General features: G+C 38.3%; 1 protein-coding gene across 1 annotated transcript in view; it reads left to right on the top strand.

Annotated features, from left to right (window-relative positions):
* Nucleotides 1-24,763, top strand: part of LRRC36 (leucine rich repeat containing 36) — a 45,990-nt gene that overhangs the window by 7,172 nt on the left and 14,055 nt on the right. The window contains exons 2-8 of the mRNA XM_033845699.2: nucleotides 744-871; nucleotides 3,696-3,888; nucleotides 4,681-4,777; nucleotides 7,157-7,245; nucleotides 17,944-18,071; nucleotides 20,069-20,120; nucleotides 24,322-24,762. Coding sequence (XP_033701590.2) covers nucleotides 744-871; nucleotides 3,696-3,888; nucleotides 4,681-4,777; nucleotides 7,157-7,245; nucleotides 17,944-18,071; nucleotides 20,069-20,120; nucleotides 24,322-24,762 — 1,128 coding nt within the window. The remainder of the gene's footprint in view (nucleotides 1-743; nucleotides 872-3,695; nucleotides 3,889-4,680; nucleotides 4,778-7,156; nucleotides 7,246-17,943; nucleotides 18,072-20,068; nucleotides 20,121-24,321; nucleotide 24,763) is intronic.

The following is a 24,763-nucleotide window of genomic DNA, read 5'->3' as shown; positions in this document are numbered from 1 at the left end:
GTTAAGTGACTTGTATAAGGTCACAGATCTAGTACATTGTCCATTGTATCAATGAACTGCTGCTTAGGCCATCTAGTTCTACTCTTCTCCTGATGGGCTCTTTGACAGTTTTCTTTTCCTCCTTTTCCTCCCTCCCTCCCTCCCTTCCTTCCTCCTAAAACTTTCCTGTGATTGACATCCTTCTGGTCTACATTATATATCCTGGCAAAATGTTGTGAGTATTATCTATAGGGCTAAATCCTCGCAGTGGGATTGCTGAATTTGTTTGTTTTGAGAACTTTTGGAGACTTTTACTACATCCTTCAGGGTAATTAGAGAACTCAAGGGTTCTGTAAAACCAAGGCTTGGCGTCACTGCATAAGACCATATTGATGCTTTTTTTGCGCGGGCCTCTCACTGTTGTGGCCTCTCCCGTTGCGGAGCACAGGCTCCGGATGCACAGGCTCCGGATGCACAGGCTCAGCGGCCATGGCTCACGGGCCTAGCTGCTCCGTGGCATGTGGGATCTTCCCGGACCGGGGTACAAACCCATGTCCCCTGCATCGTCAGGCGGACTCTCAACCACTGCGCCACCAGGGAAGCCCCATATTGATGCTTTTAAAAGGATGATCTGATCTTCTTATGAGCCTTGAATGTAGGATCTTTCACAGATGAGATACAGGAGGAAGGAAGGCCTGTTTTCAGTGACTCTGCTCTTTATCCAAGCCGAGATGATAATATATCTACTGATGATCTCTTTTCAGAACTGGTGGAGTCTCTTTCATTGCAGGGATCTTACGCTGGAAAAATCCATTCCATTGGTGATGCCTTCAGAAATTTTAAAAGTCTCCGATCCTTAGATTTATCAAGAAATTTGATCACTAGCCTGAAGGTAAGTTCTACATTCTATGACCAGTCAGTTTATTTTTTTGATGGGAAGAAATAAAAGGTAGATAATATCAGCCTGGGGAATATAGCATCTTCCTTTTAAATGTTTCCAAACTAAATTTTACTTTTCACTGTGAAATTCTTTTATGTTTGACATTTTTTTATTATAAGATATTGGGAAAAAATTCCTTTTATACTGAGAGAAAACTATATTAAACTATCACTGCTTAGGGCAATAGTACAATTTTTAATGTGTGTTAAAAAAACTATGAGGAGCACTGTTAAAAGTACAGATTCTTGGGAATTCCCTGATGGTCCAGCAATTAGGACTCTGCTTTCACTGCTGAGGGCTCAGGTTCAATCCCTGGTCAGGGAACTAAGATTCTACAAGCCATGCGGCATGGCCAAAAAAAAAAAATAATAATAAATAAATATATAATAATAATAAAAGTACAGAGTCTTAGTCCCTATTCCGAGAGAGACTCTAAGTTAATAAATCTGTGGTGGGTCCAGGGCATTCCCAGGGGATTCTGATGATGTTGGTGCATGGCCTAAGTTGCTACTGTGAGTTTTTTCTAGGAGGGGGAGGAGATGATGGTCTTAAAAACAAAAATTTCCATGCCAGGAGGTGGTGGTGCAGAGGGCAGTTTAGGAAAGTAGGTGGGAGCATGCTCAAGCAGAAAGTGTGAGGATTAGCAACACACAGAAAGAGCTCTACAAATATAAATGCCCACACACACAGAGATGGAAGTTTTATTTTCTTTGCATAGACCCCCAAATGGTATTTCTTCCACTGTTCCCTTTTTGCCCAGCTATGGGGCTGTCTTGATAAAGCCCTTCTGTGCAAGACTGAAGGTGAAAGACAGATTCTATCCAGGATTGGTTAATGATCTGGATTATTCCTCCAGTTTTGCATTTCTTAGGGGAAACTTGTTCAACAATACAAATTAGACCCAATCTCAAGGTCTAAAACTAAGGGCCCCAAAAGAAGAAATCCAAGCTAGATCAAATTTCCATCTAGGATTCTAAAAGCAGAAATTCCAAGTTGAACTAGGTCTTTAGACTCTTTGATAACAGCCCTTTGTATTTGGCCCACAAATTTCAGAAAGTATTAGTACAGAGTTATTTAGGTCTCCTCTTCTCATATGTATTTTTATTTGATTGCTCTTTTCAGACTAAAAAAAATTGAGTGAACATTGCTGTCATTTGCTTTTTTACTCTCTTTTGTTCCATTTCTGTAAATTGGCTGAAAACTGTTGTGAAGATTAATCAAATTAGCACGTGTAATCAAATATTACATATATAAGGCTCCTGTAGTGTTTGGCATATAGGAAGTACTTAATAAACGTTAGTTTTACAAATTTTTTTGCATCTATGATTTATCTGCATGTATTCATCTCTAGCAGTTCTGAATCACTTTGCTTAATTTTCCCAGGGGAGAAATGTTTTGTGTTTAGTTCTAGTGTAGCGTTGGGGAATACATGAATTTATGCCAACTGGGAAACATGAGAGGAGGATAAGAATTGTTTCCTTGACTTTTACAATGAGACATTAAAAGATTACTTGAGCTGGGACATCAGACACATTTAAAGACAGTCCTAATGGTGTACTGCCCTGAGAGTGAGGCCAAAAGCACTGATAAATATTCCCAACCATTGACCCTTTCACAATGTAGAAGTTAGTGGAACTGAAAAAAGCCAGAAAGAAATGCATCCAACTGTAAACAGTGTTCTATTCAGAAATGTTTTGAATATATCTTTGAGTTTTCTAAACTTCCTGCAATTATAAAAAGGTTAATTTTAAATGAGAGGAGAATAAAAACATTATTTTATAAATACATGATGGAAAATAATTTAACCTTTCTGAAATAACTCTCAATGACAGAGTTCCTTTTATGGTAACCATTTTTACTACTAACAGTATGTGATTATACATATATGTACATGTTTTGAAATATTGTCCTTAAATTTAGTGTTGGGCACAAGCACCTAACTAGCCAAATACATGAAAATTAAACAATTATTTTCAATAGTAAGTTTTAGCAAAGGAGAAAAATTGTGGCTTTTCTTCTCCAGTGTCCCAGTTCTGATTGTACTGTTGCTAGAGAAGTGGGGGGAGGGGGGTGGGGTTGCTAAGTCCACAGAAATAGAACAGAAGAAGGCAGAACATTTCTACCAAGGAGAACTGACTGATTGGAGGATGGGGAGCTTGTAGGGTGGCAGTAACTCTGAAGGGGGAAACAAGGACAAAAGGGGCTCTTGACTGGTCCAGGAGGGAAGACTTGGAGATCGCATTGTTTTGTTTTGCCATATAGTCCATTCACCCTAAAAGTGAGGTCTTGAGATATAAGAACATATACATACACACTTAATTTTTTTCCCTGCCGTTCTCCCCAGAACCATCTTTCTTTTGCCTCCCTCCCTCCCCTTTTAAATTGAGGTGCTCCTGGGGTCAGGAGAGTGGTTATAGCAAGGGTGAGAGAAGTGCAAAAGTGACTTGGCCTGGCTACCACTGAGAAGGATTGGATTTGGAGAGTGATGGGGGGCAACAAAAGTAGAGAACTGACCGCAGATATTTGGATGTCAGAGCTTATAAAGGAGGAAATGTATGATATCTATGAATTATTTAATGTATAGCACATCCAGTGCCCATGGGCTGCAGCATTCTTATTCTCAGGCAAGTAAATGGGAATTTCAACCCTGCCTTTCTCATGGGTGTCTCAGGTAACTGTTTAAGGATGGAAAGTAATAGTTGTAGTTCCATCTTTATCTGTGAGATTCCTAGTGCTTCCCAATGTGCAGTTTCACAATGTAGTCTTTTCCTTGCAGGGCATCCAGTATTTATGTTCACTCCAAGACCTGAATTTATATTATAACAACATTCCTTCCTTAGTGGAGGTGTCCCGCCTACAGCCTTTAACCTTCCTCAAAGAACTAGATTTGAGACTCAATCCGGTTGTCAGGAAAGATACAGATTATAGGCTCTTTGCTGTGTACACGCTACAAACTCTGGAGAAACTGGGTGAGACTCTCCTCCCCTGTTCTTTGCCCCAGAATCTTACTTTAAACCAGCTGCCTCCTAACCTTTTGGATGTTGGCCCAGAGTATGCACTGGCAGGATATATTTGTTTATTAGTCAATATTTATGTAACTCTTTTGTTTTGGCAGGATGTATGACGAGTCCTTTTATTGTTTATTGAATGACAATCTATGATTTTATCAGTTACTTCCAGCTTTAGTTTTCTTCGGTTGATGGTTTCACCACCACTTCCTCCCCAACAAAAAGTTTCCAGGTTGAGATTTATTTTTCCAGGTGCCCCAACTTTGTAACTGAATTAGCAATAGAAAACGAATACAACAACTCTTTGGGGCTTAGTTGTCAAGGAACGATAAATATTCCTTCAAATGAGTTAGTCTGTATTTCTTTATAATTTTATTGTTGAGTATACATTTCTTATTGATATAAACTTCTATGTTACATGCCCCTGGGAAAGTTATTATAGAGGAACTAAGAAAAGTCTTTCAGAAATGGTGTAACTTTCAGCCTTAAGACTAGGCCATTTGGATTGTTTGCTGCCCAAGCTGTACTTTGCTGCAGAGGTAGTTACACTTATGTGGCAGTTGTTGCTATGGTGTCCCTGTAGTCTCCCTGAGTTACTAGTGCTCCAGTGACAACATAATAGCATTATTCTGTGACCCATCTCTAACAAAAGATGAGACTGATCTTTAGTTTTTACTCTGTGAATATGCTTTTCTGACCCATAACTGTTTACTCCAAAAAGAAACATGCTCAGACCACGGTTTTTGCCTCTAGATGACCGAGCCATACGAGAAAGTGAGAGAAAGGCTGCCAAGCTGCATTTCAGTCAGTTGGGTAACAATGAAAATTTTCTTTTAGAGGTGGAAAAAAGGTAAGATTTTTTACAAAAATTTTTTTTAGTTTGGTTCTGGACAGAGAATAGTGAATTCCTGCTTAACTTTCTTCATTTTGCAGCAGAAATCTCTACAAGTTGTAAGAAGCCTCAGATCAGAAATGAAAGTATCTATGCAACATTTTGAGATTTATCTGGGGTGAGAATCTGGCCCTCAGTGGAACATTTCTGCTTTCTTGAACTATTGGGTCTTCTTTGGATATAATCGTTGTACATTCTCTAAAGTTGTTGTTCAAAGTTTATAGATAGGGATATTATGGTATTACTTATCATCCCCATAAGTGTATACCAACCCTTTCTTGGTAGAGTTATAAATCAGTACATGGTCTTTTCCCATTGAATTAGGAGGATTACGTTACCATGGGCAGGGTCGTTAGAGATAAATTTGTTAAAGAATGATAAGGGAAGCATTTCTGTACAAAACCAAAAGTAAATGGACTTTTAAGCTCTAAAGTATCTGAATGGTAGATTTTTTTCTATTTCTTATTACCAAAATTCTATCAGAGTAAGGTACCATATTTTCTACCCCAAAACTCATGCTTTTAAAAAAAGTTGCTTTATTATTTTTGAAAAATAGAAGTTTATTATAAACAATTTAAATAATACAGAAGTACAGGGAAAAAAAGTCAAAATCACCCCATATTTTGCTACCGAGTTAACTACTAGTAATGTTTGGTATGCATCCTTCCAGACATCTGTGTACCTATATACACATGTAGATATATCTATTAGTACTTTTTTCTGATGGTAAAAGTAATGTGAGTTTATTGTTGAGAATATGGAAAGTAGAGAAAAAAACAAGGAATAAGCCACTCATAATCCCACTACCCAGAAATTAATACTAATTATATTATGGTAAATATCCTCTTAGTCTTAGGTATATGTGTGTGTGTGTGTGTGTGTGTGTGTGTGTGTTTTGTGTGTGCATGTTTATATATTATAACAATATATAACATTATATATTATACAATCAATATGTAAATATAAAATAATAAATATATTACATTTATTTTATAGTAATTTTCTTCCTATACATACCTTTTTTAATTTGATAAAATATGAAAATATCCACACAACATTAAATATTCTTCCCCAGAATGTTTTTTATTTGTTTACTTCTTTATTGTCTTTCCCCTCCACTAGACCATAAGCTCCATGAGAACAAAGACCTTGCTTGTCTTGTTTACTGCAGTATCCCTAGTGCCTAGAACAATGTCTGGCCCATATAAGGTGCTAAGGAGTAATTTGTTGAATGATGAATGAATGAAGTCAGTGCCTGTTGGCCTGGGATCTTGCCTGTTTCCACTGACTTTGCCTGTCTCTGCTCTGATCCATTATATATTTTATAATGTAATCCTCAGAGAGCAGCCTTAGTTCCCTATTTCTTTAAGCTCCCTTTTTTTTAAAGTCAAGTTTATTGAGGTTAATTTACATAGATTAAAATTCACCCTGCTGTAGAAAGAAATGGAATATGTCTTAAAAATTATTTGTATATGTACTTTGTAAATTAATTCCTATTTTATATGCATTGGGGTACCTTGTTTACTATAGATATCCAAAGATGAGTTAATGTATAACTGAATAAACTTACTAGTGAGGCAAATAATTTTCACCACTATATTTCTGTTTAGTTACCTTATAGTGACTGCAAAAACAGAGGTAAAATGTTGCTCAAGTGCCTGGTATTAACATTAATACTTTATAAGCTCTCCAACCTTGGGTGAAGGTTTTTTTTTAAAGCCTTTCTGAGTCCCAGGTCCCCCAACCTATAAAATGGTGATAATAGATTAATAGGAGAGCTTTTATGATTAAATGAAATGGTGGGTGTAAAGTGCCTGGCTTATAGTCTAGGCTGTCTGTACTTACTGTATTTCCCAATCTGTACTTCCCAATCTTACTATACTACATCAACCAAGTGCAAACACTTGCCTTTCTTGTCTCTTTTTCAAACTAATGGCTATAGTTGTCTCCATTATAATTCTTGGTAGAAGAACCTTCTTTTCTGTGTCCTAACTATGAGTTTTTTAATACAAAAGAAAATATTATTATTTTATAATATGAAATACTATTCCCTCAATCACCCAGACCTAAGTTTGTGTCAAGAAAACAGAGTAAGTTCTGAACTTTCTGGCTTTCATGCTTTTAAAGCTGAACTAGAGTGTCTTTCTCTCTCATTATTCCCAATAAAAATATGACTTTTTAAAAAATAGCTTTAACTGAAATATTTGTGAAAATAATATGTTCTAGAGCATTTGAAAAAAGAAATCTGATTACCCTGAAATAATGTTTTCTAAATAGCCTTTACTGGTGCTCTCAGAAGCTTCTTTTGAGTTTTAAATAAATTATTCGATGTGGTAGCTCTAGGGAGAAGACAGTGAAAAACTGTGTAGCAAATGAGAGCACTGCATCAAAAGTCAGCACTGATGTTGATGACAGGATTGAAATTGGTAAGTTTTCCCTTTCTGATCACAAAATGATTAAAACATTAGTTGTTTCTGTTTTCATGGCCAATCTTGAGTAGGATGAAGACGTAATAGTTGAGAAATAACACACACTTGAAGAAAGCACAAGATTTAGTGGCTTGTATTTTTCCTCTTTTCTTTCACTGCCAGAAGGGCCCTATTTACTGAGTAGGCCTAAGCCAAAACCCATCAAAGTGCACAAGCTGTACTCAGTTCAATTTCACTTACATCACTTTATATCATTAAGCCATCCTGAAAATTGCATTACTGATCTCCACAGGATTCATTAACCAGAGACTCAGGACTCATCTGCATCAATGCAGCTCACACCATTAGCCTTCTGGGCTTCTCCACCTTGAACCTTTGCAGCTACAGAATCTCTTGTGTTTGTGCTATATTCTTGGGGATTGTTGCCCGTACACACTATTGGTAATCCAACGTGAATAAAGTGGTTATGCCACATTAATGGTCATGCCACAGGCTAGGAGAAAGCTTTCCATTGGAGAAATTGCATTCAATGTGCCCTTATAGATTAATTTGGTACTCATCAGATGACCTTTTAATTGAGAAAACTTTCTTTTGTATCAAGGCCTCTGTCCCTTTGAAGGGTCTGTTGAATTATATACAAACTCTAAAAATTAATCCTTAAAATCTCAACAATAACTAATAGATTGACTATGCAGTTTAGACATTAAGAGTTTTCAGTTTGTAACATACAATATTTTATTTCCTGACTTCTTATCTATCTATGTAGACATTAATTGACAAGTTATTTTCACAGTATTTCATGGTAAAATAAGCCATAGTGAGGTATGATTTTTATTTTCCTTTCTTGGAAGTCTCAGCACATGTAAGTCATGGACCATGGATTGCTCTACTTCATCTTAAACAGCATTTTTTATATTTCAAAATTGATGAAATTCTATTGTAATAATTTTGGGAAATACTGAAAAGCATGAAGAACAATATTTTAATCACTCAGAACCCTGTCCCCTAAAGAGAATCCCAGTTAATTTGGTATATAGCTTTCTTGGTTTTTTTCTAGGTACAAGCATTTATATATCCATTTCCAGAAAGACAAAGATACACTAAAGCATAATTTGACTGCCTTTATTTGTATGAGCTGAGTTAAATTTCATTTATATCATATTACATCATTAGCACACACAGAGTCCCTCCATGAATTATAACGTTTTAAAGTGCACGGTCTTTACTGAGAACAAACTGCTTTACTAGACACAGGGCCTATTTCTAAAGGTTCTTGGAAGCTCCAGCTGTTGCTGGAATTTTTTTTAACGTAAAATTTATTTTGCCATGTTGAAACGTTAAAGAGCTTTGCTTTCCCCTGAAAATTATGTTTGTGCTAGATCCCTGGGGAGTGTTGCCTGTAAGCACTGTTGGTAATCCAACATGACTAAAGTGGTTATACCACGTTAATGGTTGTGCCACAGGCTAGGAGAAAACTTTGTGAAAAATATTTCCCACTAGCTCAATTGTTCAAAACAGTGCTTTCTACCAATCATTTAGGATGGCAGGGAAACTCACTGTCATGGATCCTCATCCTAGTCTCCTAACCACATAATCTTTGACTCTTTCAGAGTTCCCTCTCTCTTTTCCCATACCCCTAAAATAAGCAGACCTAGGCTATGCCTTCAGACTCTCTTCTTTCTCTACTCTTTGCCCTATTGATCTCATCTATTTCCACAGCTTGCTTTATTTCCTCCCTGTAGATGACTCTTAAATATGTTGGTCTAGCTTTGACAACTTGTACCAGTTTCTCTGCACCAGTCCCCCATTTCTGTTGACCAACTATTAATATACACTTGGAATCACCACTGAATAATTTTCCAGCCCCTCAAGCTAAACATGTTAGAAAACCAAATGAACCCCTTTCCTCCAGCCCTAAACAGCTCTTAGGGTTTCATTAGTGTTACCACCACTTTCCCATTGCTGAGGCTCAGAACCAGAGCGGGGGTTGATGCTGCCCCTCCCCTAAAGTCCAGCTGAATGTTCATACCTTACACTATGATTCACAATTAACAAGCCTTTTCCCTTTTCTAATAGTCTCTTAACAGGCATGCCTAATAGCTATCATTTACTGAGTATAGACTCTGGGCTAGGCCCTGTGTATTGTCTCATTTAATCCTCACAACAATCTTGAAGGTGGTTATAATTATCCTTGTTTTACACGTGAGGAAACTGTGGCCCAAAGAGGTGAAATAACTTGCTCTAATTATACAGTAAGTGGTAGAGCTGGGATTCAAACTCTAGTCCATCTGTCATCAAAGTCCTCTTAAACATTACACCATGCTGCCTCCCAGTCTCTTCTTTCATTCTCTTAAAACTCAGCTGTGATTATTATACTTTCCTGCCCAAAAACTTGCATGACTCCCACTCACCTACTGAATTAAGAGTCCTTAATCTGACCCACAGGGCTTCTCTAAACAGTGGCTGCAGGTTATCTCTTCAACCTATCCTGAAACCTTATCTCCTGTTTCTCAACTACAGTATCCAATGCTTCAATCAAACCAAACCACTCCCTCCTTCTCACATAGTTCTTCCTTTTTCTCTCTTCTGCCCCTGAACTAATGCTGTCCCCTCTGCTTGGAATGCTTGAATCAAAATCCTGATCTTTCTTTATGACCCTACTCAAAGTCCATTCTTGTTAGTGAAATTTTTTGATTTCCCAACCAAAATTCTTTTCCTTTCTTTGTAGACTCACATAATTTATCTTCTAGAACATATATTCTGGAAATAGAAAATGTAGCCATTCCATGAATCACTTGCAACATAATTAGGATAATGAGACAAACATGAAAGAGCTAAGTAACACAATTTCAGGCAGTGCATATGAAAACACCAAATGAATGATACAGATCAGTATTCCTCGAACTCAGGGTTGTGGACTCCTAGTCCAGGGATATATCTTAGAGGTCCATAGGCAATGTGAGACCCTTTAATTTTGTGCTTTTGTTTGATGCAGTTATGAAAAATATTTAAAAGATGTAAAAGCAAAAATACTCTTTTCAGTATTAGTCTGCTATTTAAAAAATAGAATATTTTTTAGAACAGCTTTAGATTTACAGCAAAACTGAGCAGAAGTACAGAGTTCCCATATGCCTCCTGCCTCCACACATGCAAGGCCTCCCCCACTACCAACATCAGGCATCAGAGTGGTGCTTTTGTTAGAACTGATGAATCTACAGTGACACATCATCACCCAAAGTCCTTAGTTTACTTTAGGGTTCATTCTTACTGTTGTACATTCTATGGATTTCGCAAATGTATAATAACATGTATCTGCCATTTTAGTGTCACACAGAATAGTTTCACTGCCCTATACTCTGTGCTCACCTAGCCATCCCTTTCTCCCCTTCTGACCCCTGGCAACCACTGATCTTTTTACCATCTCCATATATTTTTTAATAGATTTATTTATTTTTATTAATTTATTTTTGGCTGCGTTGGGTCTTTGTTTCTGCTCACAGGCTTTCTCTAGTTGCGGCAAGTGGGGGCTACTCTTCATTGCGGTGCCTGGGCTTCTTGTTGTGGTGGCTTCTCTTGTTGCAGAGCACGGGCTCTAGAGTGCAGTTAGTTGTGGCACATTTTGTTTATCCATTCACTTGTTGATGGACACTTGGGTTGCTCCCATGTTTTAGCTATTGTGAATAATGCTGCTATGAACATGGGTATACAAATATCTCTCAAGACCCTGCTTTCACTTCTTTGGGGTTTGCACCCAAAACTGAAATTACTGGATCATATAGTAATTTTATTTTTAATTTTTTTTAGGAACTGCCATACTGTTGTCCATAGCAGCTGTACCATTTTATATTCCCACGAACAATGCGCAAGAGTTCTGATTTCTCTACATCCTTCCCAACGTTTGTTATTTTCTGTTTTTTTGATAGTAGCCATCCTAATGGGTGTGAGGTGGTATCTTGTATTTTTAAATTTGTATTTCCCTAATGATCAGTGATGTTGAATATTTTTTTGTGTGCTTATTGGCCATTTGTATATCTTCGTTTGGAGAAATGTCTATTCAGGTCCTTTGCTATTGAATCAGGTTGTTTTTTTGTTGCTGAGTGTTAGCAGTTCTCTATATATTCTAGCTATTAATCCCTTATCAGATATATGATTTGCAAATATTTTCTCCCATTCTGTGGGTTGCCTTGTTACTCTGTGGATACTGTTTTTAGAGGCACAAAATTTTTAAAAATAAATTTATTTATTTTATTTATTTTTGGCTGTGTTGGGTCTTTGTTGCTGCGTGTGGGCTTTCTCTAGTTGCTGCGAGCCGGGGCTACTCTTCGTAGCAGTGCGTGGGCTTCTCATTGCGGTGGCTTCTCGTTGCGGAGCATGGGCTCTAGGCACGTGGGCTTCAGTAGTTGTGGCATGTGGGCTCAGTAGTTGTGGCTCGTGGGCTCTAGAACGCAGGCTCAACAGTTGTGGCACACAGGCTTAGTTGCTCCGCGGCATGTGGGATCTTTCTGGACCAGGGCTCGAACCTGTGTCCCCTGCATTGGCAGGCAGATTCTTAACCACTGTGCCACCAGGGAAGCCCCTTAATTTTTCATGATGTTCAATTTGTCTATTTTTTCTTTTGTTGCTTTGCTTTTGGTGTCACATTGCCAAATCCAGTGTCATGAAGCATTTTCCCTATGTTTTCTTCTAAGAGTTTTATAGTTTAAGGTGTTACATTTAGGTCTTTGGTCCATTCTGAGTTAATTTTTGTGTATGTGTTAGGTAAGGGTCCAGCTTCATTCTTTTGTATGAGGAATGAGTGATGGATAGCTGCTACTTTGCTAAGAACTGAATTAAGTAAAATTAACCCTAATTTACCTTCCACGTCTTCCCCCAGAAGTTGCAAGTCTTCAGTAGACTCCAGAATTCCAAAATAGTTACGACAGAATTCTGCCAGTGCAGTTGTTACCTAGGTGGGAGACAGATGCCAGATGCTTCTTACTCTGCCATCTTCCCCTGTCTCCACAGTTTTGCCTTTTCCAGAATGTCATATAGTTGGAATTGTACAGTATGTAGCCTTTTCAGATTGGCTTCATCTACTTAGTAATATGCATTGAAGTTTCCTTTGTATTTTTTCATGACTTGGTAGCTACTTTCTTTTTAGTGCTTAATAATATTCCATTATTATTATCCGGAATATTTGTTTATCCATTCACCTACTGAAAAACATCTTGATTGTTCCCAGGTTTGGGCAATTATGAAAAAAGCTGCTATAGACATCTATTTGCAGGTGTTTGTATGGACATAAGCTTTCAACTCCTTTGGATAAATACCAAGTGTTTAGTTCTGTGAGAAATTTGCAATCTGTCACCCAATATAATCTGCTTTTTAAAATATCTTTTTATACACTGAGTTTCTTAAATTGAAGTTTCTCAAACTGGATTCATATTTCAGAGTTTATGAGGATGTTGAGTTTGAGAAACACTAATGTAGATAGGCATATGCTATAGAGGCTTAAGGTGTGCTAGGAGCAAATGAGGAAAGGTTTTGTGGCAGATAGAAGTTCATTTCTCCCTCATATAGAAATCTAGATGGTGGCAGTCTAGGGATGTTATTGGGGGTTCTAAGAGGTGAATAAAGGATATAGTGGAGGGCAACTGTCAATCTCTGACACAATGGATGTGAGAGCAATTCAGCGAACAAGTGTATATCTACTGGAAAATCTTGTGTTAGAGGCTAGGCACATTAGGAAATGACACAACAGTGTCAGATCTTCAGATACTCCCACACCAGAGAGATTTATCATAGCTATTAGGTTACAAGTCAGGCTGAGACATGAGTTCGACTGTGATAGAGATAAAGAACTATGGGGGAGAGGCACTAGCAGTTAGTACTGACTGGGGACCTGGGAAAAGACTTCACAAAAAGGAGACATTTAGGTTGGGCATTCAAATAGAATTCATTGGGCATAGTTTGGTGTTAAGTGCATAGAGAAGTAGAAAAAACAGGTGTGACAGATTAGGAAATTGACTCCAGCTTGTGACTGGAGCTAAGGTGCTTGACTAAAGCCAAGTGGCAAAGGGCCTCTTTACTAAACATTTTCATTTTATTCTCTTGAAAATGGGTAGCAAAGTGTTTTAGGTGGTAAGCATGATTAAATGTGTGACAGAGAGATAACTCTAAATTTGAACAGTAGTCCCAATGGGAGATAATAAGGACATGTCCTGACATAGGGCAATAATAGCAGTGTGAATGCAAATGAGGAGGTACAGATTGATTAAATCATTGAGGATATGAAAAGAAAACTTGGAGATAAAACATTAAGTGTTTTTACCTGCAATGTTTTGCTAGGGAGTCCAAACTTCAAAGAGTTGAATTTTGAATGAAATACATATCAGGTATTTAAGGCGGAAAAACACAAGGTTACTTAGACAGTCTGTTCATGACGGGAAAAACTATAATTTCCTTTCATTATTATCATATCTACAATGGCAATCATATATTAATATATATTATATACACTATAATATATATTATAATTTATATATACTAATAATATATGATAATATATATCATATATATTATTTCAAAAGTCGGGGATTAAGTTGTCCTCATTGGGGATAAGCAATTTAAAGGAAATAGCAAATCTTCACTTATTTTGGGTTTTTTTGTTTTGTTTTAAATATTTCTTTATTTATTTGGCTGCACTGGGTCTTAGTTGCAGCACGCAGGATCTTTATTGCCACGTGCGGGGTCTTTAGTTGTGGCGGACTCTTAGTTGCAGCATGGGGATCTAGTTCCCTGACCAGGGATCGAACCTGGGCCCCCTGCATTGGGAGCGCGGAGTCTTAACCATTGGACCACCAGGGAAGTCCCCTTCATTTATTTTGGAGGCTAGTGTTAGACCCATTATTTCTGCTCTCAAAATTTTATCTCAGTGGAATCTAGGGTACAAGATGTTTATTAGAGATCAATATCGAAAGGAAGGGGAGGAAGGAGAGTTGAGCAGAGGGACAGCTCTAGAGCAAGGACTGCCCCTGGGCCCCATTTGGTCACTGCATATGGACTGCCTCTGGAAGGGCATGACATCAGGAGGTAGTTCTCTGTAGCTGAGACACACTCTGAAGAGTAAATCAAGTCCTCCTTGAAAGGGATCTGGGTAGTGCATCTCTGTTTCTACCTCAGATGGGTTGCAAGGTTTTTGGCCAAATGTGTGAAGCAGGGCCTCATCCATATAAGATTACTGGTAATTGAAGTAGCCAACTATTAGTTCTTTGCCACAAGCATCAGCATTATAAGCCATTTCTCTGTCATTAAAAATATAAAACAATTTTCAGTGGTAAAAAGATAATGAATTATGGTCCTATCACATTGGTTATATGGGTATAAAAACCTGGGCTGGACAACAATGTCATAAATACATTTGCTTTTGGAATTAAGTGTTGGATATATTTTACATCTGAAGAAAAAGAAGAAAATAAATTGAAGTATAAGACAAGAAAAAAATTATCTCAGAATGCAAATTGTTTCTTTTTCTTGATTTTTCCTGACTGTGGTACATGACATGCTTAGTCATAATGTAGCAGAGCAAGGTGTCGGTTTATCTTTTTCAGGAGTGAGCCTATATCTTGAATATGACACCAAAAGTGTAACAACCAAAGAAAAAATAGATGAGTCACACTTTATAAAAATTTAAAACTTTTGTGTTTCAAAGGACACTATCAAGAAAGTTAAAAAAGCTGGGGAATTCCCTGGCAGTCCAGTGGTTAGGACTTCGTGCTTCCACTGGAGGGAGCATGGGTTCCATCCCTGGTTGGGGAACTTACAAGATCCCTCATGCCGCGAGGTGTGGCCAAAATAATAATAATAATAATAAATTAATTAAAAAAACAAAGAAAGTAATAAAGTAACCCACAGAATGGGAGGCAATATTTGCAAATCATATATCTGACAAGGGTCTAGTATCCATTCTATACAAAAAACTCTTACAAATCAATAACAAAAAGACAAACAACCCAATTAGAAAATGGGCAAAAGATTGAATAGACATTTCTCTAAAGAAGTTATGCAACTAGCCAACAAGCACATGAAAGATATTCAACATCACTAGCCATCAGGGAAATGCAAATCAAAACCACAAGGAAGATACCATTTCACACCCACTAGGATGGCTAGAATCAAAAGGACAGATAACAAGTGACAGCAAAGATGTGGAAAAATTGGAACCCTCATACATTTCTGGTGGGAAAGGAAAATGGTATAGCTTCTTTGGAAAACAATTTAGAAGTTCCTCAAAAAGTTAGAGTTACCATTTGACCCAGCAATTCCACTCCTAGATGTATACCCAAGAGAAATGAAAACATATGTCCACACAAAGACTTGTACAGGAATGAAATCAGCATTATCCATAATAGCTGAAAAGTCTATCAACTGATGAATGGAGAAACAAAATAATGGCATATCCATATAAGGCATATTTTGCAGCCTAAAAATGATTGAAGTACTGATACATGCTACAATATTTATCTTGAAAGCATCATGCTACTTGACAGAAACCAGATACAAAAGGTCAAACATATTATTCCACCTACATGAAATGTCCAGAATAAGCAAATCCTATTTGATGTTTGCTAGGGGCTGGTGGGGAGGAGAGAATTGAGAGTGACAGTTAATTTGGTTTGTTTTGGGGTGATGAAAGTGAAGGTGGTGATGGTTGTACAACTTTGTGAATACAGTAAAAATCACTGAATTGTATTCTGTAAAAGGGTGACTTACATGGCATGTACATTATAACTCAATTAAAATAAAGATTCCCCCCACCAAAAAAAGTGATTCTATAAAATTTGATAATTGATTGACATTTGAGATGAGAGAGAGAACATCAAAGAACAAGTTTCTATCTTGAGGGATTGGGTGAATAGGAATGCCAGTATTAAGACGAGGGTTAGGGATGGAGGTGAGGACCATCAGCAGAAGTAGGCCTGGAAGTGAAGATTATGAGTTCGATTTAGAAAATAATTGGGAATTCTCTGGTGGTCCAGTGGTTAGGACTCAGCACTTTCACTGCTGGGCCCAGATTCAGTCCCTGGTCGGGGAATTAAAATCCCACACACACAAAAAAAGAAAATACTGACTTTTTAGTTGTCTATAGGGCACACTTTGGGGGGCAGTTCAAAAAACTTAAGTCTGGACATGAAACGACAGATCAGAGTTAAGAGATTTAGATTTAAGGTCAACCAGATTTGGGAGATAGCTGACACCAAAGAGAAGGTATGATAGCATCCAGCAAAGAGTTTGGACCTTGGGGGATTTGTTTGAACCAAGAGGTAGGTTGAAAGAAAAAGAACCTGTGAATCTAAAAAAGAGCATTAGCAGGGTAGAACAAAAACCAGGATGGAGCTGGGTCTTGGACACCTGGGAAGTTTGTGTTGTTCTGTAGGAAAGTGTTAAGAGGAGCCTTGAACCCAAAGTCACAGCTTACTAACCATTCTAATTTTCTACTAAGAATCAGGTTAAAATCAGCAATTTCTGCTTCACCTTGGTTTTTTTTTTTTTCCTGTGTTGCTACTGCAAAGGAACCACAGAACATAAACTTTGACAGCTTATGTCACTTTGAGAAATACAGTTCTGTCAAGTACAAGGGTGGAAGAACATCTTGTATTGAAGTAGTAGGACATTTCATTCCCAAAAGGCAACTCAGAAATAAGAAGCATTTTAGAGCTCCAAATGGACTAAAGGGCTGGATTTTCGAAAGGCTGGCTTTATTCTCACTCTGTATTCTCAGTTGCCCTGCCTTATAGTAGCTTTCTGTTGCCAGAGCCTAAACATGGGAACTAGCAGAAGAGCACACTGTTTGACTAAGGCCCAGACTTTGGAAACTATCTTAATTCTTATCCAATCCTACTAGAGAAAAAAACCTCCCTAAACAGAAACCTCTTATTTTCATCCATGGGTCCCCCAGAAGACCCCAAATCCCAGAATTCTGCAATTAATAAGTATTGATCAAGGATATGCAAAAACTTTTGTACAAGTGTTACAATCTAATAGAAATCCTAACAAACTCTTTTTGAGGTGGCCAGGATAGGATACAGTTTTTGTTTGTTTTTCCTTTCTATTTTTAAAGTTGTTTCTCTAATGGTAGGCAAAAATACTGGGAAACCTAAGGATTTGGCATTCGTTTCTATGAAATAGGTCCTGATTAGTCTTTTTCTTTGAACAAATGAGGAAATCAAGGCAGAAAGAAGCTGGTTTGAAATGATGAAGCTGATTTAAAATGACAAATCATTGCAGACTGTTGATTAAAGCCCTGGAGATGCCTGATGTCAAGAGTCTATTTCCAGCCATCTCCCCCTGTAGCTGGAGATTGTTGAATTGGTGTCAAAGTTTATTATATATTCACTTCAGAAGTATGCAAAATATTTGCCGCCTTCTTAATTTCTCTTGAGCATTTCATAATTTATGAAGCCATTTCATATCCATTGTCTTGTTTTAACCTCACCTCAACTCTAAGAGATAGGAAATTTAGATTTTATCATCACTGTTTTACAAGTGGAGAGATTGAGAGAGGTTAAGCAGTTTGTCCAAGTTCACGTGGTCTCCAAGTAGTGGCACCAGGACTAACTCTCAATCTTGTGACTTCTCTTCTAGTATCTTTCCATATGACATGTTGCCTTTAAAGTCTGGTCAGTGCTTCATTGTATGCCTTTTCTTTTGACACAGGCTCAAACAAAGGACTTTTTATTCCCTTCCCAAACTGGGAAATAAAGGATTCCCCAACAAGTACTTCTGTAACCCAGGACAATGGTATACCAGATCAGAAATTAGACACTTTGCCACTGGGGACACAGGTAATGTACTCACTTTCCTGCTGATCTGTTGACTAATCAATGATTAATGCTAATAATCCAGTGGACTCTCAATTATTGTGAAGGTCTAAGAGGACTTTTTAAAATTAATTTTTATTGGAGTGTAGTTGATTTACAATGTTGTGTTAGTTTCTGCTGTACAGCAAAGTGAATCAGTTATACATATACATATATCCACTCTTTTTTAGATTCTTTTCCTGATAGGTCATTACAGAGTATTGAGTAGAGTTCCCTGTGCTATACAGCAGGTTCTTATTAGTTATCTGTTTTATGTATAGTAGTGTGTATATGTCAATCCCAATCTCCCAATTTATCCCTCTCCCCTTCCCCCTTGGTAACCATTAAGTTTGTTTTCTACATCTGTGACTCTAGTTCTGTTTTGTAAATAAGTTCATTTGTATCATTTTTTAAGACTCCACATATAAGCTATATATGATATTGTCTTTCTCTGTCTGACTTAAGAGGACTTTTTTGATGAAGGCATGTTAGACACTTTAAAAGGAAAGCACAAGACAGGATGCAAAGGGCCTTCTCCATTAATTTCAATCTCCCCTTTCCCTCTCCCCCAGTACCTGATCAGATGTAGTATATTTATACATATAACTTTAGCACATTTTATGCCAGGCATTTTGGCACTCAAACAGGGATACAACTGTTACAGGTTTTGTCTGTTTTTCAGTTTTCTCCTCTCTACCCAATGTCTCCATTTCCTGTTGCCTGGCTTCTTTACATTTTCTACCTCTGCCTTTTAATTACTGGATCTTAACATCTCAGGGGTGGCTCTCCCAACACTGCCTCTTCATTGAAGCACAAAAAAAAGAAAAGTTAAGCAGTAAAGATGGCATAGAAGTTGTGGGCAATGAAGAGGAAGAGATCATACAAGATGAGGGAAGAATTAAAAATAAGTTTTTAGAGAAAAAAATTGGTGGGAGTCCATTACTTATTTATATGAATGAATATGATGCAGGAAGCAGAATTGACTACTTCAACTTCTCCTTTTGTCTATATTTTTATTGATAAATTATGAGCAATAAGTTTGCTGAAAATAGTCAGAAGGAGAAAGAAGAGAAGGAAAGACTCATTAATCCACAGTTTGGATAATCAACACTGTACAAAGAAAAAGATAGTAAGATTTCAGGTTGAATTTATAATACCTTCATTTTATAAAAAGACAGATTAACATTTAGTTGGTTTCTTTGTTTTTGGAGATTCTACTTGGGTAATTTAGAAACTATTTCAATTACCATTTTTTTAAAAATTTGGTATTCTTTTAAAGGAAATGGAGACAAAATATACTATAATCTACAGTTAACATTAAATAGCACTTTTTAGATTAAAAACTTTGAAATTACTTCTTGAAGTGCGAGAGAAGAAGAAATTGAATAGCCTACTCTATGTCCTCTTAGTTTAAGAAATAGGAAGTAAGATTTCTTTCTCTGCATAACTACCAAAAAGATGCTGAATACTTGAAGATGATTTTGTAAAAAGCAAACTCTAGAAAGCTTTCTACTTTGTATCAATCCTTGCTTAATTATGCCTTAGATTAATTTTCAGCCTATTAAAAAGTCTCAGTAGCTCCCATGGTTGATACTCAGCTTTACTAGAGGTAAAGTAAGTATGGGAGTTCTTCAAGCAGAAATAAGTTGGAAAAGGTGGTACCATCTAACTTCTATGCTGAGTTATCTAAAGCAGAGAAAATACAATATTTCACTGTTTGGTATGTCCTTTACCATCTAAGGATATTTTGTCTTTTCAAGGCATCTCCTTATCTGCTCCAGAGCAACTCTAGAATCTCTTTGTATTGTGACTGTTTTAAAATAAGCTTAAATCTGGACCTTTGCTTGAAGATCTTTTTCCCTAGTTTGCAAGGATGGACTTGCTTACTAATAGGAAAGTATTCTGAACCTCCCTGTTCTAGTTAAACTCATGTCTGAATGCCCATTGACTCCCTTCTCCTAAACTTTCAAACTTTTTTTTAGATGCAGGAAGTGGCAAGAAAGGAGATACCAAGTGAGAATCACCAGGAAGATGGTAAATATTTTGCTTACAGTATTTTTCTCCACACTAGTCGGAGAAATCTAGGTGTGATGGGATTTGGGAGAAGATGGAGATGTCTCAGTCCTGGGAGACTACGTGATGAATTCTCTTCTGCTTTCATAAGGGGCTGCCCTGGATGCTTAGTGACCTGTGAGGTCTTTCAGGTTGAAGAGTGGATATTCTGACTTCCTTTGTTCTTGACTTTTTGTATTGGCTGACTATTCCTTGTTTCTTTTACCTTTCTTGCCTTCTTTTGGATTTATTATGTTTTTTGTTTTTGGTTTTGTTTTTTTTGTGGTACGCGGGCCTCTCACTGTTGTGGCCTCTCCCATTGTGGAGCACAGGCTCCGGACGCGCAGGATCAGCGGCCATGGCTCACGGGCCCAGCCGCTCCGCGGCATGTGGGATCTTCCCGGACCGGGTCACGAACCCACGTCCCCTGCATCGGCAGGCGGACTCTCAACCACTGCGCCACCAGGGAAGCCCTATTATGTTTTTATTCATCCATTTTTTTCTTTCTGCTAGTTTACAAGTTACACACTGTTTCTATGCTTTTGGTATTATTCCCAAAACTATAATATGTGTCCTTAACTTATTCAACTTTAAAATTAATCAATACTTTAACTCTTCTCTTGTGTAATTCAAAGACCTTAAAGTAATTTACTCCTTTTAATCCCTCCTGATTTATGTATTATTATTATAGATTTTAATTCTCTATATTTTTAAAATTCACAAGATACTATTTTTATAAAGTCATTGTTCATTTAAATTTATCCATGTATTTACCACTTTGCTCTTTTTTTTTATTTTAATTTTTTGGCCACACCACGCGGCATGTGGGATCTTTGTTCCCTGACCAGGGATCAAACCCGCACCCCCTGTATTGGAAGCATGGATTCTAAACCACTGGACTGCCAGGGCAGTCCCTTTACATCTCTTTTTTTTAAATCCCAGACTTCACTTCTGAGATGGTTTTCCTCTAGCTTATAGTACATCTTTTAGAATTTTCTTTAGTGTGGATCTACTCGTGATGAATTCTTTCAGTTTTTGTCTGAAAATGCCCCAATTTCACTATCATTCTTAAAGGGTATTTTGGCTGGGTATAAGTTTCTTTCTTTTTTTTTTTTTTTTTATTACTTTTGACTGTGTTGGGTCTTTGTTTCTGTGCGAGGGCTTTCTCTAGTTGCAGCGAGTGGGGACCACTCTTCATCACAGTGCGTGGGCCTCTCACTATCGCGGCCTCTCTTGTTGCGGAGCACAGGCTCCAGACGCGCAGGCTCAGTAGTTGTGGCTCATGGGCCTAGTTGCTCCGCGGCATGTAGGATCTTCCCAGACCAGGGCTCGAACCCATGTCCCCTGCATTGGCAAGCAGATTCTCAACCACTGCGCCACCAGGGAAGCCCTGGGTATAAGTTTCTATGTTGGCAGTTATTTCTTTCAAAATATTGAAGGTATTCCACTGTATTCTATCTTTTGTAGTTGCTTTTGAGAAGTCAGCTAGAACAGGGGTCCCCCCACCCCCATCCCTGGGCCTGCACAGCAGGAGGTGAGCGACGGGCGAGCGAGCGAAGCTTTATCTACCGCTCCCCATCGCTCCCCATTGCTTGCATTACCAGCTGAACCATCGCTTGCATCACTGGCTGAACCATCACTTGCATCACCACCTGAAACACCCCCACGCCCCCGACCAGGTCCATGGAAAAATTGTCTCCCACGAAAACCGGTCCCTGGTGCCAAAAAGGTTGGGGACCACTGAGCTAGAAATTTGTCACTCCTGCAAGGATAATCTGTCTTATTTTTCCTCTGGCTGCTTTTAAGATTTTCCAATTGTCTTTGATTTTCTGCATTTCACTATGGTGTGTGGACTTCTTTTTGTTTATCCTGTTTGGTATTTATTACACTTGAATTTGTGAATTCTGTCTCATTATTTCTGTAAAGTGCTTCAAAAATTATTTATGTCCCATTTTTTCTATCTTGTCCTTCTGGGACTCTTGATTAAGTAAATGTATGTCCTCTTTCACTTTGTCCTCTTTGTCTCTTACTCTTTTATATTTTTTATCTTTCTTTGGTTTGATCCACATTCTGGATAACTCCTTCTGACCCATATTTAAATTCACTAACATTCTTTTCAGCTGTGTCTAATCTGTTGTTAAGCTTGTCTTCTGAATTCTTAATCTCAGTAGTTTATTTTGAGTTTTATAAATTCGATTTGGTTCTTTTTCAAATCTGCTGGGTCACTTTTTTGGCGGCACAGGCTTCGGATGCGCAGGCCCAGCGGCCACGGCCCACGGGCCCAGCCGCTCCGCGGCATGCGGGATCCTCCGGGACCGGGGCACGAACCCGCATCCCCTGCATTGGCAGGCGGACCCCCAACCACTGCGCCAGCAGGGAAGCCCACCCAGCTGTTTTATATATCTTTAAACATAGTAAAAATAGCCATCTTATAGGCTGCATCTGTTAATTCCAATTTTTGTGCATGTTGTCTGGTTTTTCTACTCATTCTCACTTGTGTTATCTTATTTCCTTTTTTGTTTTGGCTACTTGCTGGCTATTTTATTTTATTTACTTATTTATTTTTTTATTTTTGGCTGTGTTGGGTCTTCGTTTCTGTGCGAGGGCTTTCTCCAGTTGGCGGCGAGCGGGGGCCTTTCTTCATCGCGGTGCGCGGGCCTCTCACAGTCGCGGCCCCCCGTTGCGGAGCACAGGCTCCAGACGCGCACGCTCGGTAGCTGTGGCTCACGGGCCTAGTTGCTCCGCGGCATGTGGGATCCTCCCAGACCAGGGCTCGAACCCGTGTCCCCACATTAGCAGGCAGATTCTCAACCACTGCGCCACCAGGGAAGCCCCAAGGCTATTGTATTTTAAAAACTATTTGTAGGAATGATTTAAAGTCTTACATGAAGATATCTTTTCCAGATCAGATTTTCATTTGCTTCTACCAGTTGCCTGGGGAACTATCAGCCTGGAATCACCTTAATCCAAGCTTAAGGCTTGAGGATCCCTGGACCACCCAGATGATGCAAACCTGGATTACCAGTGTACAAGGGCTGGTTTATTTCCAGTTTACCTTTACTTTGAAGATTGTATCCTGATTAGGATTCCATATTAATGTGGGGAGTGGGTGAGGGGGTGGTTTCTCCTACTCCTTACCTTGGATGGATCCTGAACTTGGACTTCTGTACCTTTCACTCTAAAGCGCCTTAGGGTAAAAGTCACTTTAAGTGCTAGACTCACCTATATGAGTTCTTGCTGTTTTCTAGATTTTGGCCTAGAGATTCCTCACTAGCTTATTAGCTCTTTGATGCTTTTAAGAACGTATATCATCCCACTTTTTAAATATCTTCAACAGGAGGGATAGTCTGAATTATCTAATCTCATTACTTGTTCTTAGATTCTTTTTCTTACATAAAGATATTGTTCTATAACCTTTCCCCTACTGTATAGACTGGCCCTTGGTAAAAATGTTGATATTCTTAAAGGTTCTGTAGAGATAGAAGGTACTTGTTTCCACTTTTTTAAAGTTAATGTGACTAACTCAGGAAGGCCTTCAAGCGTTATGAATCTCTGAAAGCCCCAAGGAGCACAAAGACTTCTCTTTTTGTCTGATACTCTACTTGCCCTTCTCTGAGGCTTTTTGGAGATGACAGATACACCTGTCTGAGAGAAATACTTTATAGCTGGATTAGGGATTTTCATAGGTTTTGCATTTCCTGCCATTTAATTGGCGTAGGATAGTGGTTCCCAATGTGTGAACCTAGATCCTCTGTGTAGAGGTTGGGGGTAGGAGTGAGTTTAGCTTTATTGCGAGGCGTCTATGAAATCATAGACCTACCAACTATTGTCTGAATACCTAAGATCACAACTTTTGTCATGTGGGAGTGCACCAAAATAGTAGAAATCGTATATAGAAAACTCTGACACTACAGTTTTAGAAGGAAATTCCTACAGGATTAGGTTGACATGAAATTTGTCTCCAGAATGTTACAGATTCTTTACTGTCTACACAATGTCCAACATGTTTTGTTTTTCCATGTAGGAATCCTTTTATCACTTTATGCTACCATTTATAAAAATTATAAACCATCTCTTCCTGAGAACTTTTTTTTGGTAGACAGAGGTATATCCAGTGAACAAGGATACCCTAAGAAGAATTCTCATTGTCTTTTGTTTTTTTTTCCCCCTTGGTGATGGTTAGAATTCAGACGCTACTTGCCTCATCAATCCACAGTTCGAACCCCAGAGAAGATGGCTAGAGAAGGGTACCGAATATCTTTTTTGGACAACAAGTCTTCAGGTTCTTCTCCAGAAAAGGATTTGATACCAAAACCTGATACTTATCAGCTTACCCATGACGCCTCATTGGGTAAACGCCTGGATGTGGGTGATTCTAGACAGATTCATCCCTATCAGTTACCTTCAGATGCTGGTCTAGAAAATTATGATAGTCATTATTCTCAAAATCCATCCCTGCATGGAAGTCTTGGTAAAAGGCCTCAGACAAGCAGGAACTACCGAGAATATAGCACAAAACCTTCAAATAACATGAAGGCCACCACATCCCATTCCTGCGGAGACTTACCGACTTCTCTGTCAAACCCTGACTCCAGCACTGGAAGGCTTTTGAAGCTTAGTTCAGG

This window comes from Tursiops truncatus, chromosome 19, assembly GCF_011762595.2.
Source record: "Tursiops truncatus isolate mTurTru1 chromosome 19, mTurTru1.mat.Y, whole genome shotgun sequence".
Classification (NCBI taxonomy): Eukaryota; Metazoa; Chordata; class Mammalia; order Artiodactyla; family Delphinidae; genus Tursiops; species Tursiops truncatus.
The sequence above is the reverse complement of the archived record's forward strand: the minus strand, read 5'-3'. Positions and strand labels throughout refer to the sequence as shown.